General features: G+C 40.2%; 4 protein-coding genes across 7 annotated transcripts in view; 2 read left to right on the top strand and 2 right to left on the bottom strand.

The window, feature by feature from the left end:
* Nucleotides 1-2,205: 2,205 nt before the first annotated feature.
* On the bottom strand, nucleotides 2,206-3,283 carry hng2 (hinge2). The gene is made up of 2 exons (XM_030388120.2): nucleotides 2,944-3,283; nucleotides 2,206-2,880 (listed from the first exon to the last, which is right to left on the bottom strand). The coding sequence occupies exons 1-2, from the start codon at nucleotides 3,155-3,157 to the stop codon at nucleotides 2,333-2,335; spliced, it is 762 nt and encodes a 253-aa protein (XP_030243980.1). The 5' UTR covers nucleotides 3,158-3,283; the 3' UTR covers nucleotides 2,206-2,332.
* A 160-nt stretch (nucleotides 3,284-3,443) lies between these two features.
* Nucleotides 3,444-9,893, bottom strand: CCT7 (chaperonin containing TCP1 subunit 7). The gene is made up of 5 exons (XM_030388118.2): nucleotides 9,734-9,893; nucleotides 9,121-9,381; nucleotides 8,246-9,065; nucleotides 7,857-8,180; nucleotides 3,444-3,917 (listed from the first exon to the last, which is right to left on the bottom strand). Exons 1-5 carry the CDS (start codon nucleotides 9,734-9,736, stop codon nucleotides 3,691-3,693), a joined length of 1,635 nt encoding a protein of 544 aa, XP_030243978.1. The 5' UTR covers nucleotides 9,737-9,893; the 3' UTR covers nucleotides 3,444-3,690.
* Nucleotides 4,145-7,088, top strand: LOC108651343 (piggyBac transposable element-derived protein 4). Its single transcript, XM_030388115.2, has 2 exons — nucleotides 4,145-4,629; nucleotides 5,273-7,088. The coding sequence occupies exons 1-2, from the start codon at nucleotides 4,275-4,277 to the stop codon at nucleotides 6,895-6,897; spliced, it is 1,980 nt and encodes a 659-aa protein (XP_030243975.1). The 5' UTR covers nucleotides 4,145-4,274; the 3' UTR covers nucleotides 6,898-7,088.
* Nucleotides 9,894-10,537: 644 nt separating the features above from the next.
* LOC108651412 (PFTAIRE-interacting factor 1A) overlaps nucleotides 10,538-15,101 on the top strand; it is a 35,857-nt gene continuing 31,293 nt past the window's right edge. For 2 of the 4 annotated variants that reach the window (XM_030388114.2, XM_089259999.1), the window contains exons 1-3: nucleotides 11,633-12,223; nucleotides 14,218-14,912; nucleotides 14,977-15,023. In XM_030388114.2, coding sequence (XP_030243974.2) covers nucleotides 14,439-14,912; nucleotides 14,977-15,023 — 521 coding nt within the window. In that variant the 5' untranslated portion in view covers nucleotides 11,633-12,223; nucleotides 14,218-14,438. Of the gene's footprint in view, nucleotides 10,557-11,631; nucleotides 12,224-14,217; nucleotides 14,913-14,976; nucleotides 15,024-15,101 lie in introns of those variants that run through there. The other 2 variants (XM_089259993.1, XM_089259988.1) reach the window with 2 other exon arrangements.

Genomic DNA, 15,101 nt, shown 5'->3' with positions numbered 1-15,101 from the left:
ACTTGAATGTAATTTGGAAAATATTTAATTAACTTATTTAAAGACATGCTTTTTAATACATTTTCCTATAATTTGTCATATGTATATGTATTTACTTGTAATAATTAAGTACCATCACATCAATCAATGCGAGTAGGAATAGTTTTTTGTAAGTCCCTGAGAACAAGTTTCATCACACTGCGCAAACAATACCAAAAGCATAAGAAGGGTTTCTACTGTGCAACTGTATATGGTTGAAATATGTACATACATATATCCCCAAGAGCTGAAAAAATAAGTGGGCTAATATTTTATAAGTGTAAGCATTATACTAGCAACAACTTGCATTTCATTTTGTTATTTTGATATCTCTTTAAATTTTGATTTTATGTTTATATACGTGCATACGATAATATATTATATATTTTTAAATATGCTTGATGAGTAAGCTCTGGTACCACAGCATATACATATGTGTATGAATATGTGAATGTATGTAAATACATACATATGTACATACATGTATGCATGTATATCGATAATCCTAGTTGAAGCTTGTTGTTTAGTAAAGAAGGGATCACGAATGTATAGGTGATATTGAGCTTAGTAGTATTAATGGAAATACTGTAGGACAAAGGTTTTTAGACAACGAATTCAGCCTTACATTTTAATACATGGCTATGTATTCACATACGAATTCGATGTAAGCATATGTATGTATATTCTAAGGAAAGAGCCTGAACAAAAGCCGACTTCTATTAAGTGAAACAATAAGTAAAGGTGGCATTCAGAAAAAAAAGGACTTCCTGTCGCTGCGTTTCGGTGTTCCACTTCAATGCTTGGCATTGCTACAGGTACAGGCCCTAGCGAGAGCGACCGGGAGAGACGTTCATCTGACCTAAATCTCCCCTGGGCTGGTCCCATGGAAAATACGTTACGCACGCTGGGAATACGTTATAAGTGGAGGACCTCAGGTAGTCGCAGACGAACACAGCCACACACAAAGTGCGCCGACTGCCGCTGCCGCTGCCGCTGCCAGCTGCCAGAGCCGTTGCCAATGCGCATGAAGAGAACAGACGGCGCAATAGGGTCGCTCCTCTCGCCGTTCCTCAGGTCTGATATTCCCGAAACCCGAAACCACCACTACAAACGCACAAGCTGAATATCAGAGTTGCCCACAAAAAAACTGCCAAATTTAGCAGTCAGTTGCAGAACGAAGAAAGGAAAATATACAGTTCTTAAACAGCAGGAAAAGGTTAGAAATCCCGCCGTTCGCGCAATTAAATAGCTATATTTGGCGGGAATCTGAAGGGTTCTTGTCAAAACTGCTGCTTGTATATGGGTATTCTTGCATATGTATATACATACATACATACATACACACATATGTACATTTGTGTTGTGCGGGTAGGCACTTAAATGTGTGTATAGTGAAACTCTTATCTCAAATATGTGATACTCAATCACTTACAGTACTTGCTGTACTTGTCTGCTCTCAGTTTCCCTTAACGCTTCATTATGCTGTCAATAAGAACTACCATGAACAAAATTTTAATTTTTTCGTTGTATACATATGTACATATGTATATACAAGACCTCCTAAGCATTGGCGAAATAATAAATCGGTACATTTGTAAGTGTATGTACATACATATATTCATACATACATACATAAATAACCCGATTGGCCAAAGCTGTAGCCAAATACAGGTTTAAGTAAAAACTGATCGAACCACTTTAAGTTGCATATGCGAGGGTTGTTTTATGTTATGCAGAGAGATCAAAGTTAAGCTAAACCATAAAGTATATGTATGTAAGCAGGGAAAATTGGTTGAATACCCAAGGATATCGGAAGTATTAAGTGGAAGATGACAAGCACAAAAATTTAAATCCGGATCGAGAGTGTAACCCAACGATTCCTGTTTAAGACTAATGTTTGCATTAATAGCGAAAGTCGATAACAATTACCCTTTGCAGCACAAACTCAAATCATACAGTGCCACAGAAAATACATACATATGTATGTATATCGACTTTACCAGTATTTCATAAAATGTATTATTCGCTTATTGGTCAAATAGATCGTATTATGGTAATTATTTGCTACTGCGATCATACTGTGAAATCGATAGTCGTGATTGGTGAAAGCTTTTAATTGTTGCACAGAATACAAGCAATTGTTTGTTTTGATCATTAGAGTTTTAAAATATTATTAAGACACACGAATGCCAATAACATTTGATTTTAATAAATATGGTGTTTTAGAAATATTACAATATGCCTATATACATATACATATATGTATGTAGCTAATATAATCTTAAAGCTGTAGTTTCTATTCAAAAGAACAATGTTATGTTGGCTTAAAATTCCGTAGTATTTTCAGCACCTCGATTTGAAAGTCTAGCTTCTGATCACTGGTCATGCGCTGCATGTGCGGTTTAATGCTATCGAAAAATGCCTGATCTGGATCCGGATCAGCAGCGATAGCTGTTGCAGGAGGCGCCGCTGAACTGTTCAGTTCCGCAGTGTTGGAGATGTTCGTTTCGGTTCCCTTTGCGACAGGCAGGGATGCGTCGGTGTCTGTTGTGTAATTTAAGTGATCCAGCACCGAGTTGATACCGTCCTCCGTCAATGTTGTCTCATTATCTTGCTCTGCTGCAGGGTTCTCTGATGCACGACGCCGTTTTACCGGCGTTCGTGATATGCGAAATTGTTTGCGTTTCTTCGGTTCATCTTTTTGTGTGTTTGTGTCGTCCTCTGCTTTGACATCGAGCAGGAAGTTCAGCTCCTTCTCGTAAATGTAGGAGGCGCGGCCGATCTCTTCGCCGCTTTGCCGTAACCGATTTACACGTAGGTAACTGTCGCGCGTGTTCTTCCAGCGTTTGAGCAATGTTTTTGCTACAACACATTTAAATCAGATTTAGCTAAGTTCAATTTCTAATCCATCGTTGATTAATTTACCGATTTCCTGTTTCTCTGCACTGCTCGCCACCTCGAAATTCTTGCACAGCTGTTGGCCAATCTCTTGCCAGGCCAGATCGCGAAGCTCGCGGTTGTGGAAATTTTCATGCTCTCGATCCCAAATGATGTGATGTTTCTTCACAGCCTCAATAAAATCGTACATGGAGTACCTCAGATTAATTCCAGCGGTTTTCAGCACTTTGTGATTGCCCATCGCAATAAAAATTCGTTTGTTTATGCGGCAAATTTGTATTTGTGTATGTGATTGTGAACAAAACGCGCGCGTAAACAACGTGCTGGCTACAAAAACAGCTAAGAACTGACGCTAGACGCGTGCGAAAAACGCTAGCAAAGCGCACGACAATCGCTAATGGGGCTGCCAGATTGCTAGAAAAAGATATTTCGGGTGTTGATTCCAGCAAATTAAAATTTGATATTTCTTTATTTACATTTGAAAGCTTAATTATCCGCCAAGCATTTAGATTTTCAATAAAATGCACTTTTTGTGTTATGAAAAAAATGTTTCATTTTTGTTTATTAGACATAGGTCAGTATTACATAAATTGTTCAATAGGTGCAACAAAAGAGTCTGCGTTTTATGACAACTAATACATGTGACAGATTGTTAGGCGAAGCTAGCGATGCAAGTGAATGTTTGAGAAACGCAGTGATTGTGTGTAGTAGTTGATGTTGTGTGTTGTGTTGATTTTAACTGATTTTTCTTTTTTAACATTGTATTTTTCTGCTTTACATGGGCCTGCCCATACCACGGCCCATACCCATGCCCCCACCAGCCATCGGTGGTTCACCGGCTTTGGGGCTCTTTATTGTCTCATCCACAGAGAGTATCATGCAAGCGGCCTCTGCGGCAGCGGTGAGTGCATTTATCTTAATAATCGATGGCTCCCACACGCACTGCTCGAAGTTATCAGAAATGTCTTCCTTGGTGATGTCAACCCCGAACCATTGGCCACCTTAAAGTAAACAAACAAATAAAATAAATTATTTGAAAACACAACTTACAAATATATCGATACATTAAATTAATCGTGTAGGTACCCTCATCGCTACACTTTCTTTCAACTGAGCAACAACTTTGAGCACGTTGGCATCGCCGTTCTAAACATGACCGCGCGCAAGACAGAGCAGCAAATATGCAGATGGTGGCAACTGGTGCGAAAGAGCTCACCCCGGTTAACAATGGGTGCGAAAGAGCACACACTATGTACAACAAATGCCCAACGAAAGAGCTGCCAAGACAGACACGCGCTTATTTCGAGCAGAAAATTCCACACAATAAATCACAAATAAAGATAAATTATTAAAGCAAAATGTCAACATCGGGACGGAAACGTAAACAGCAGCTAAAGCCGCGTCAAGACGTGCACCGTTCGCCGGTGAAACGGCAAAGTTTAGACGTTAAAACGGAACCGCTGCTTACCAGCGTCTATCCCCTGGCCGACTATGACTGTGTGGATATAAAACCCGACCTGACCGAGCTCCAGCTGCAACTCGCAGTGGCAAGTCAAAATGAAGTGACAGCAGCTGCCGCCGCAGCAGCAACATCAGCAGTTGTGCCATCCTTAGTTGAGGATGAAAAACCAGAGTTGGAGCAGCAGAGTGATTCAGACGAAGATGGTTATTCGGAAATTAATTTTAGTGCAGCGCACGATGTTTTTTGTGATGGTAAAGATTGTACAAATAACAATATTTGGATATCACGAAAAGTACTCAAAACTAGCAATTTCTATGGCTGGGCTCAAAATGTGATTTTATGATAAATAAATTATTATATAAATATGTATATACCTATTTATATACATATGTATTTATCATAAAATCGGATTTAATATGAAATCATATAGGCGGTCAGTGATAAGATAAGTAGGGTTATAATTTGAAAATCAAACAAATCGGAGTTGTTAATTTGAAAATTTAGTTTCTGCTCAGCTGTTATTTACGAGGGCATATTAAAACATTTCGGAGATAATACGACTACGCTTGTATTTGAGAACTATTTTGTCTATTATTCTCAATTTGAAAATAAGTATAGGAATAATAAGTATAGGATAATCTAACATTTTTTTAGCCTGGAAATTCATCAAAGCTTAATAGATAGATATAAATCCTTTACCCATAAGATTTATTATTTCTATTTTAATTTGTCAAATTGACCTCGTTTACATAGAATTACATTTCCAATCTATCTCAATAGACATGGGTATTGGAAATTAAATTAGTATTTACATTTTGATTTGATTGTGCTCGGCAAATATAGACTATATCATGTCTCTCTAATGCTAACTTCTACTGCTCGATCTCGCTTTAGATGAAGTTGACGACTATGATCCGGAGTGGACGGCAACGCAAACGACGCCCCGACTGATATTTAAGTTCTACGCGCAACCTGGGCAAACGGGGCTCAAGGCACTGAGGAAGCTGACCTGCCCCTTGTACTACTTCAACCAGCTGCTGGGCAATCGGGTCGAGTTCTTTGGCCAGCTGGCGGGTGGCTGCAATGGACGTAATGCCACACTAAAGGCCAGCGCCGAGGAACTGGAAACATTTGTGGGGCTCAGCTTGCTGATGTGTGATATGAAACTGCCCCAGCTGAGCGACTATTGGAGCGAGCACACATTTCAAGGATTCTCGGGATTCACGTCAAAAATGGGGCAGCAGCGCTATCTGGATCTGCTGCACTCACTCAGCTTCGCCATGCTGCCAGGAGCGGGCACAATGGAAAACACAGCCGCCGGAGATGCGGGCAAGCTGATAAGCTTCTACAATACGCGCATGGCGGAGCTATATGCGAGCGGGCAGCAGTTGGTGCTCAACGAGCCCATTGTCCAATGGAAGGGGCGATTCAGTTACCATAACGAGCTGCCGCTGAAGCAGCGCAACAATGCACTCACGCTGCACCTGCTGAGCGAGCAGAACGGCCTGATCATACGCATGCTGCCGGAACGCATGGACCCGCAGCGACAGCTGGCGCGCAATTCCCGGCAGCTGGTGGCCCATCGCTGCGAGGTGGTGCTGCAGCTGCTCCAGTCGCATGTGCAGCGCGGCCACAGCGTCTATGCGTGCAAGTATTACGGCAGCTATGGACTGGCGCACGAGCTGGCCAAGCTTGGCACTTACTGCAGCGGGCTGCTGGACCGAAATCGCTACGGGAACAGCAAGGCGCTCATCTACCAGCAGCTGTCGCCCAATAGCATCGCTACCAGATATGCAACGCCCCTCATGATGGCCAAGTGGCGGCGGCGCCGGGAGAAGTGCGTCTATTTCTACAGTTCCGACTGCCTGGCCATCTACGCCAAGGAGATGTCCATGCAGAAGATAAACGCCCGACCAAAGCTCATACAAGAGCTGGACTTCCAGCTACGACCCACTGCTCAGTCCACGCGCCAACAGCTAATCAGCTGCCAGCCGAGCTGCGCGGGTCTGCAGCAGCAGCAGCAGCTGGCCATCTTCCTGCTCAATCTGCTGGTTTTCAATGCACACGTGCTCTACGTGGGCAATGCGCAGCCGACGCGCGGCTTTGATGCCACCAAATTGAAGAGCTACGCCGAGTTCCGGACGAGCATTATTAAGTCCCTGCTAAAGGAGGATCAGGCGACGCCGGCTGCTGCCGCAACTCCCGCGTCACCGAGCACCCCGAATTCGAGCAGCAAGCGACAAGAGCAATCAAATTCGAAGAGATCCACCCACCAGCGGGGATCAGCAGCATCAACGGCGCAGCCCGAGCCCGAACCTGAACCGAAGCACGAATTGATACTCATTCAGCGAAATGGGAAGCCAACGCGCAAGAACTGCAGGCATTGCCACAAGGGAGGCATGCTGCAGTTCACCCGGTACATGTGCAAGCTCTGCCCGGATATGCCGGGTCTCTGCCTGAATCCCTGCTTTCGCCTCTGGCACGACCTACTGCAGCAGCAGCAGAAGAGTCCCAATTGAGTCACATTGGACGCAAGACGAATGGAAACATAATGAACTACAAACTGATTTCAAATGGATAACGATATAGATAAGCTATAATAATATGCCTATAGATAGTTAATATGGATATCGAGGGGTATATTGTTTGTTAAGAATCTGAATGAATACCTCTTATAAAGTTTATGAGAATGTACATCCAACAAACATTATTTTCATTCACTATCTGCGTCCCCGTTTATTGGAAGTACTTCAAGTCGAGAATCTTTGTATATATTAGAATCACTAACTTTGTAACTCTAACCAAATATATATATCAAGAAAATATATTTCACGAGTATGCTTAGACGAATTCAATGTTTTTATATAGTCTTATTCTATGTGTCCATATATTCTATGTGTACTCTTTCATAGAAACTATTTTTAAATGAGAATATTTGTGTATATAGTTTATATTAAAATATATATACCAAATGTTATTATGTGTTTGATTGTATCATTGGATCTATATCTTGTTTTCCGTTCATATATTCTATACGCATTAGATTTTGTATATCAATGCGAATATATACAGTCTATCTAAAACTGATTTACAGCTAAAAATGATTAGCTCGGTTTTAGTAATCGAAGAATGGAAAATGTAACTCCACTAAAAATAAATTTTGGTCATGGCATTTTTGCATGTTTGCAATACATAAATGATACGAAAAAGCCAAAGGGATTGAGCGAAATGTTTCAAACAACTTGTTCGTGCCAAAAAGTCTAGATTGATGGATTTTTTTGGGAAATCTAAAATAATGACAAAATCTGTGACTACTAAATATAAATACAATAAAAAAATACAATTATTCAAAGTCTATATCCAAAGAAATCCGATTAGTCGGATCTAAGTTGAACTGGAAGCGTATTGAATTGAATCAATTATTGAATAAGGAAGCCAATAACTGTCAGCTTGAAGCCTATGGTAATTTTTCACTCACCTTGGGCATGTTTCTGGCGCAGCTTGTTGAGAATGTTGGTGGCATCGAAGCCAGCATTGTCGCACAGCTGTCGTGGAATCACCTCCAAGCCCTTGGCAATGGCGGCAATCAGCAGCTGCTCCTTGCCAGCAATGGTGCGCGAATAGTCGCGCAGCACCTTGGACAACTCCATTTCGATGGCGCCGCCGCCGGCAACGACCGAATCGTGTTTAATGGTGCGACGCACAATCATGATGGCATCGTGTAGAGAGCGCTCTGTCTCCTCGAGGAACTGCTCAGCTCCGCCGCGAAGGATCAGTGTGCTGGTCTTAGCGTTGGGACAGCCTGCAGGATATATATGTAATATATGTTATTAGAGCTTATCATTAGCGGTAGTGTTTAGGGCCCACCTTGGAATAGATTGAATCGTTCGCCACCCACTTGTCGCTCCTCGAAACGTTCGCAAAAACCGAGTACGCTAGGTTTGATGTCGTTGGCCGTGGTCATGACGGCGCCGCCGCAGGCCTTCATTGTACGCTTGAGATCCTCATCGGGGACGCGGCCAGCGCAGAACATGTTACGATCGGCAAAATACTGTGTGGCAACATCGCCAATTGGCAGCTTGGACAGCACCACATTGGCGCCGGACTCATGGATTTTGGCCAGTTTGTTGTACAATATCTGCCACTCGGCGTCTACGACTTTCTGGTACTCCTTGACATTGTCCACGCGGATCTCGGCATTGTCACGCTCTGCTTTCAGTTCCAGTTCGATGTTGAGCAAAGCTATTTTACACTTCTCATAGGATTTGGGAGCCATCTCGAAGCCGGCATACGAGAAGGTCTTCTTAAATGCAACACCAGAGACCAGCTGGGATTCCTCCAGTGAGCCGCCGGCAACCTTCTTGATGCCAATCATATTCAGTGGCAACAGCTCATCCAGCGAGAGGACAGCGTCCACAACGATTTTCGAAAAGAAATCCTTCTGCTGATGTATGAGCTTGGAAGACATGGCCGTTGCGGCGCACTTCTCCAGCAGTGTACGCTGCTCCTCCTTGGACTGCTTCTCAATGCGCACTGCCATCTCGTTGATCTTCTCCATGCAAAGCTGCAGTGCCTTGCGTATGGCTTTGATCACAATGCGTGGATGGACGCCCTCCTCAATGAAGGGTTTCACCTGCTTGAGGAACTCGCCAGCCAGCAGCACAACCGAGGTGGTGCCATCACCCACCTGTTGATTGATATTTAAGTCACGTGACCAACAAAATGTCTGACTCGAATCTTACCTCGGCGTCCTGTGACTTGGCAATGTCTACCAATGTTTTGGCGGCAGGGTGTACAATATCCAAGAGCTTCATGATGGTGGCTCCATCATTTGAGATTGTTGCCTTGCCTTGTGAATTCACAATCAGTTTATCCATGCCGCGCGGGCCCAAGGTAGTTCGCACTGCATCCACAATCGATTGGCAGGCATTGATATTCGATATCAACTGCGGCTTGCCTTGCGACGTGTCGGTGCCTTCCTTCAGGAGCACAATTTGTGGCTGCTGTAGATGAAAACAAAATATAACAGTAAGTTAGTCAACCGTTCTGTCATTCCACACAGCTTGCAGCGAGAGCGAAAGAGAGGGCACTGCAGGGGTTGTCGGTTTTGCGAGAAGCTTCTTTGCAGGTTATGTTCTGTGTGCCGCATGATGGACAGCTGCATTTGAATGCAGTTCAATAAGAACTTGTTGCGTATATTATTAGCTGATCTCACTTATTGAAAATTTATACAAATTAACTATAGTCACGCGGCGCACATGGTGTTTAAAATTATTAGTGTGTGTCATCATTTTAATAAATTAAATAAATCGCTGCATTTGCATTTCTCACATGCTAATTTACATCTTTACTAACCATATTGGAGTGATGGATTTGCCGTTACACGTTTATACTAGCTAAAACAATCAATTTTTGTAGCAGACAGGCGGCAATACGATTTTCTTTCACGTTTTCCGCAATGAGTAAGCGGCAGACCAGCGCTTTATCGATAACAATAACGATATTCAAGTAGACCTGCTAACTCATTTGAAATGATAAATTGCAATAATTAAGTATTTTTATATTTATATCGAACAGAAAATACTGCAGCTTGTATTTTTCGCAATACCCTATCGATTGCTACGCCGTGGCATATGAATGATTTGAATGTAACCGTTATAGATGCATTTGGAAATTCAGAATTAATTAAAATTAGTTAATGCTTGTAACTAGAAATGAGATAAAAAGAGAGAAAATGGTAAATAACCTTTTATAGATAAATTGAGCAGCTCTGAAATTTTATTGGTCCCCTTTCATACAAACTTCAAATATAGCTGCATTATTTCCTAGCTATTTTTATAATATTGGCGATCTTCCACACATTTTCCATTTTAGAATGTGTTGCGTGTTTTTAGTTTGTTCCGACCGCTCAACTCGAGTGAGTTGTTCGTTTCGAGCAGAGAAGCTAATCAAGAAAATAATACAAATAAATAAAGAAAAAGAAAAACAAAAGTTCAATTTAATGAAATACGATGTTCAAATAGTTTTCACCTAAATCTAATTCGGTAAATGGAATTGGAATTTTAGTTGCTTAACGTTATCTAAATTGAATAAAGAATCGAAACATATCAAGAGAATTTGCAAACTAATGTGATTACGACACCGAGCTTGGATAATGAAATGTAATTGCATTCAAGGAGTAAGTATTTCAAGCAATATCTATATAATAATACTCAATCGCACAGAGTTATCTTTAGGAATTCTATTTATGTAAAAAGTGGATGTCCTAATTGTGTCTATCATTCAACATGTCGTTAAGTCGTTGTCAAAAATTTATGTGTCATTTGTAAAGCTCCAGCTGCTGTTGATGCTGCATCTGCTGTTGCTTGTATACCTATTACAAATGCCCAGAGATGGTATATAATAAAAATGTTGAGTAAGCATGGGACATGCGTAAGATATTTGTAATTATACTCTGCCAGGTAGTTCATTGACCCGAAATTGGTGTATTTATATACTCAACATTTAAAGAATTCGAAATCGAATTGGAAACCTGTAGGATTTATTTCGAATAATATAAGGAATAGAAAAATATATAAATATTATTGATCCCTATATATGATCTTAAATGGTATCAAATAAGGTTGAGGGTTCGAGTTCAATGCTTAAAGTCCTGCTGCCCTATTTATACGACTCAATAATGTTTAAAGGTAATACAAGGTATGCTCTCTTCGAACATTCTCTCGTTTGCTTTGGTTACTGAAACTGACATTTTTACCTTTATTTATGACATTAGCTAATTAGTATAATTTCATTTAGTATTAAAAGAATCTTCAAATTTTTTGTAATCGATAAATATTGATAATCACTTTCAGTTTAAGCACTGGCAAGATATGCTCCTCCTATATTAATAAAGACAATTCAGTTAAATTTCTATTTATAATCTTGAACAAAAGAATCTGATTGCAGGGTATTCATAAGTCGGGCAGTCTCAATTTCAGTTCATGTTTCTTATTGTGTTTTTGTTATGAATGCAGGCAAAACAAATACTTAAGATTTAAACAATTTGGTGTTTCCGGCAGCGTCTGAAAACTTTTGTTGGCTTGGTCAAAAAGCTTTACACCCCTCCAAGCGGCGATTGACCTCAGTTCCCACCCCACACACAAACACAAATACAAACACACATACACTTGCAACTACACACACCCAGAGAGATATACAAATGCCAAAGCTTTCCTTAATTAAATGGAACAAACTGTGAAAAGCTACAGAAAAGCTCTCTGCCGAGTTAGTCAATCGGTGTCCGACCGAAACGAAAGATCTCCGCAACCGCTAAGCAAAACGAAACTAGAATAGAACGTTTTAAATAATTAAGAAATTGAATTTAATTAAAAGCTAGCATATTTATACTCATTAGATTCTCGACAACAGCTGAAATATTTTTGAACGAAAAAAATATTGAAAGGCTACTTGCAACGAGCTCCGCGAAGAAAGCAAAGCGAATCGCATCGAATTGTGTGAAAAGTCGAAAGATGATTTATTGAAACAATTACAATTTGCGTATATGCATATTAAAAGAGAGTATATACTATATTTGTATACTTGTTTCCACTAGTCCGTGGCGCGATTTATACTAAAATAAGCCGTGGTGTAGATATTGACGTCATTGCGAAACACACTGTGAGAAACACCAGGGACCGACAAGTAAATAAACATTTGTGCGTGTTTTTTGTGTTACGAAAATTTCGAAGAGTGGGAGCAACAATTTCTTTATGTTAATTACGAGATGCCAGCAAAGGCAAAGCCCAAATCCAAAAGAAACTATTTGTTCTAGTTAATAGATATCCAAGGTTTTCAACATTAATGGTGCGTATATGTATGTATATGTTTATAAATATACATTTGTGCATGTTAATGTGTACGATCTGCAATGAATCAGCATTATAATTATCTATAGATATATGTATATTGTACAAGTATTTTAACGACTCATCATTTCGAAATCTTTTGCTTATGTTGGACACCAAAGTTGTTTTCAAATTAAAAAGAAAATGTGCACTAATTTTGGATATACCCTGTATTTGGCAAGTGTCGGCAAACTAGTATTTTTAATATATATAATTATTAAAGTATATACTAAAGTATATTCCTACACATTCTTGATTGTACAGAATCTAATATGATCGATAATCTCTATAAGATTTTAAATTTAAAGAAAGTTCATTACGTCATTCAGCTCACAAAAATTGACATTCGTAAATATATATTTTCTATAGAATACTCCGTATTTGGATATGCCATATAAATACTGTGGATAATTCGGATAAAATTTGACAGTATATACCTATGTATATTATTTTATATGTCTATTTAATGCCCAAAATTATAAGCTTACCATTTCAAAGAATGTGTCTTAAGCAACTCATCGCTTCTATTCGCTGGGTACATTGAGGTCGCGCATACCCCAACAGGCAATTTTACTTGTCCATGGTGAGAGCTGTTGTAGGCGGCCTGACTTGCCTTTCGATGTTGATGTCACCATTTCGTGTGCTTCATCCCGAATAACACTTCATTCATCTATTCGCGCTTTTTTAATTAAATTAAAAATTTAATTAATTTACTTTATTATTCAACCAGGAGTTACTTAAGCAATATGCAATTCAGATTCTGCCTTATCGACTTATATATTTATAGCACACAGTATATATATAAAGTATATAAAGCTTATGTAGATCGATGGCCTTGATAAAGATGATCATTTAATATTTCATTCGAGAGCGTGTGCCTTATGAATCGCAATCAATCTGCTCTATAGTCTATGTACCACATATATATATATATATATATATATATATATATATATAAATATATATATATATTTATATATTTCTGTATTGTTAGCATTAAGCGGATGCATGAGCAATGTAAAGAATTTTGTGCGGTGCTCCATTTGCCCCATCATAAAATACAATTCTCATGTGCGTGGTACAGCAACGCCCCAACGGGTGGCTCCTCGTACAATAGATACATATATCATGCTCAGAGGCGCGCCGCTTTACGTCATTTTAGATGTAGTCAGACCTTACTTAGTAACGTTAACTAGTCTGTTTATCTCTGCAGTAGCTTGTGTGCTACATGCCGCATGCCGCAGGCCACATGCCTCTTGCCTCATGCCACTAGCCACAACAATAGTGTGGCACTTACCATATCACTTGCTGTATAAATCAATAAAAGGGGTCTAAACTTGTTGATAGAACACATAACAACATAACAAAAAACTGGGAGAACAAGAGAGAACGTTGCGGGCGGACGAAACCGACTGCTTGATACTTGTTTACGTTTCAGGCATGGTAAACTGAATGAATATACTATTTATGTTTTCCGATTCGAGTATGCATCTAGTTTACGATGGGATGGTTTCTGATTCCGACGCTTCCAATTACAAAGTGCAATGATCCGTCCGTCTTGCTGTCGGTCTGTTCGTACGTAAGCCCGTAGCACTCGACTGCAAACATATTATTTGTTAATATTTAATGTTTGAGCTCTAGCCAGGGAGTTTTTCCCAGTTTGTCATATTCAAATATGAAGGTATATTAGTATATTTATTCTATTTTTTTTTTCAATATTTCATGCCGTAAATCTATCATGCTTTATTCGAGAAATATACAAATATATTTAAAGTTTCGAATTCCCATCTCGATCTCACTTTGCAGACAGACATATATTAGCATAGGTAGAATCAATATACTCTTTATATGTCTAATGAACGAGTATTTTCCTACTACCCAAACAACACGACGCGCTTAGAAGTAAACGAACGCTGAAGAAGCCTCTCAAGTATTTTTCCAATTTGCTTGCAGATAAATCCTAAATGGTACTCAGCGGGTGCAGAATTGATCAATATATATGCCATATATTGCCATGAGTCGAGGAGACTTTCCGTAGGTCGGACCACACCGTATATGCAGCATATACATTATAGATACATATATTAAAATATATTTATTGAAAAAAAAAAAAAAAAAAATTAAACGACGGCTATATTTTTGTATGAAGTTTACACAGAAATAAAACCGAAAAAATGGCTGAAAATCAAATAATCACGACCTCTAGCAAAGGGTTAAATGAGAGAAACGCACACATCCTGTCGCCCCACAATGGGGCGGTGCGTAAACAGGAGCACGAGAGGAAATCCAATGAGAACCAGAGCTTCCAAGAAGACTTGGTCAAAAACAAATTAAAGAGAAAGAAGAAGCTGAGCGCTTCCCTCACCTCCGTTGGGGATGCCGTCAACCAGGAGAAACGCACACGCATCGAGGGCATCAATTTGAATATTAAGCCCCGTTACAGGGACACTAACGGCACACACGAGTTGGGCGCCGCCAAGCCTCCAGCAGCCAGGTCGCCACCCAAAGTGGAGCGGCCCATCATCATAGGCGGTGTCAATGTGCTTTCGGCCGCGCCACAGCGCTTCAAGCGCAAGCTTCAAGAGAATCTGGACACAATACAAAAGCTGAACGCACTCGCCGAGCAGCTGCGTTTGGAGGTGAATGAGGTAGCTACATACATAGTATAGCAAATAATTAGCTGCGCTACTAAGTTGATATTTCTACTTTCAGCTAAAGTCCAGCCTGATAACAGAGCGCGGTGCTGTGCGCGCCCTAAGGTATGTACCGCCCGACGTTTGACTCGGATGACACAAGCTTTTTTCTTTGTTTCCACACAATTTTTTCCATATATTTAG

The sequence above is a fragment of the Drosophila navojoa genome, chromosome 2 (genome assembly GCF_054131105.1).
Source record: "Drosophila navojoa isolate 15081-1374.11 chromosome 2, UAZ_NAV_1.0, whole genome shotgun sequence".
Taxonomy (NCBI): Eukaryota; Metazoa; Arthropoda; class Insecta; order Diptera; family Drosophilidae; genus Drosophila; species Drosophila navojoa.
This window is presented reverse-complemented; position numbering and strand designations above follow the sequence as displayed.

Coding starts and splice junctions, on each gene's coding strand:
- CCT7 (XM_030388118.2), bottom strand. Junction 9,066..9,120: donor CCAAGTCACAGGACGCCGAG/GTAAGATTCGAG, acceptor ATCAATCAACAG/GTGGGTGATGGCACCACCTC. Junction 3,918..7,856: donor GCGCCAGAAACATGCCCAAG/GTGAGTGAAAAA, acceptor GTTTACTTTAAG/GTGGCCAATGGTTCGGGGTT.
- hng2 (XM_030388120.2), bottom strand. CDS start 3,157: ATGGGCAATCACAAAGTGCTGAAAACCGCTGGAATTAATCTGAGGTAC. Junction 2,881..2,943: donor TGCAGAGAAACAGGAAATCG/GTAAATTAATCA, acceptor AATGTGTTGTAG/CAAAAACATTGCTCAAACGC.
- LOC108651343 (XM_030388115.2), top strand. CDS start 4,275: ATGTCAACATCGGGACGGAAACGTAAACAGCAGCTAAAGCCGCGTCAA. Junction 4,630..5,272: donor GCACGATGTTTTTTGTGATG/GTAAAGATTGTA, acceptor ATCTCGCTTTAG/ATGAAGTTGACGACTATGAT.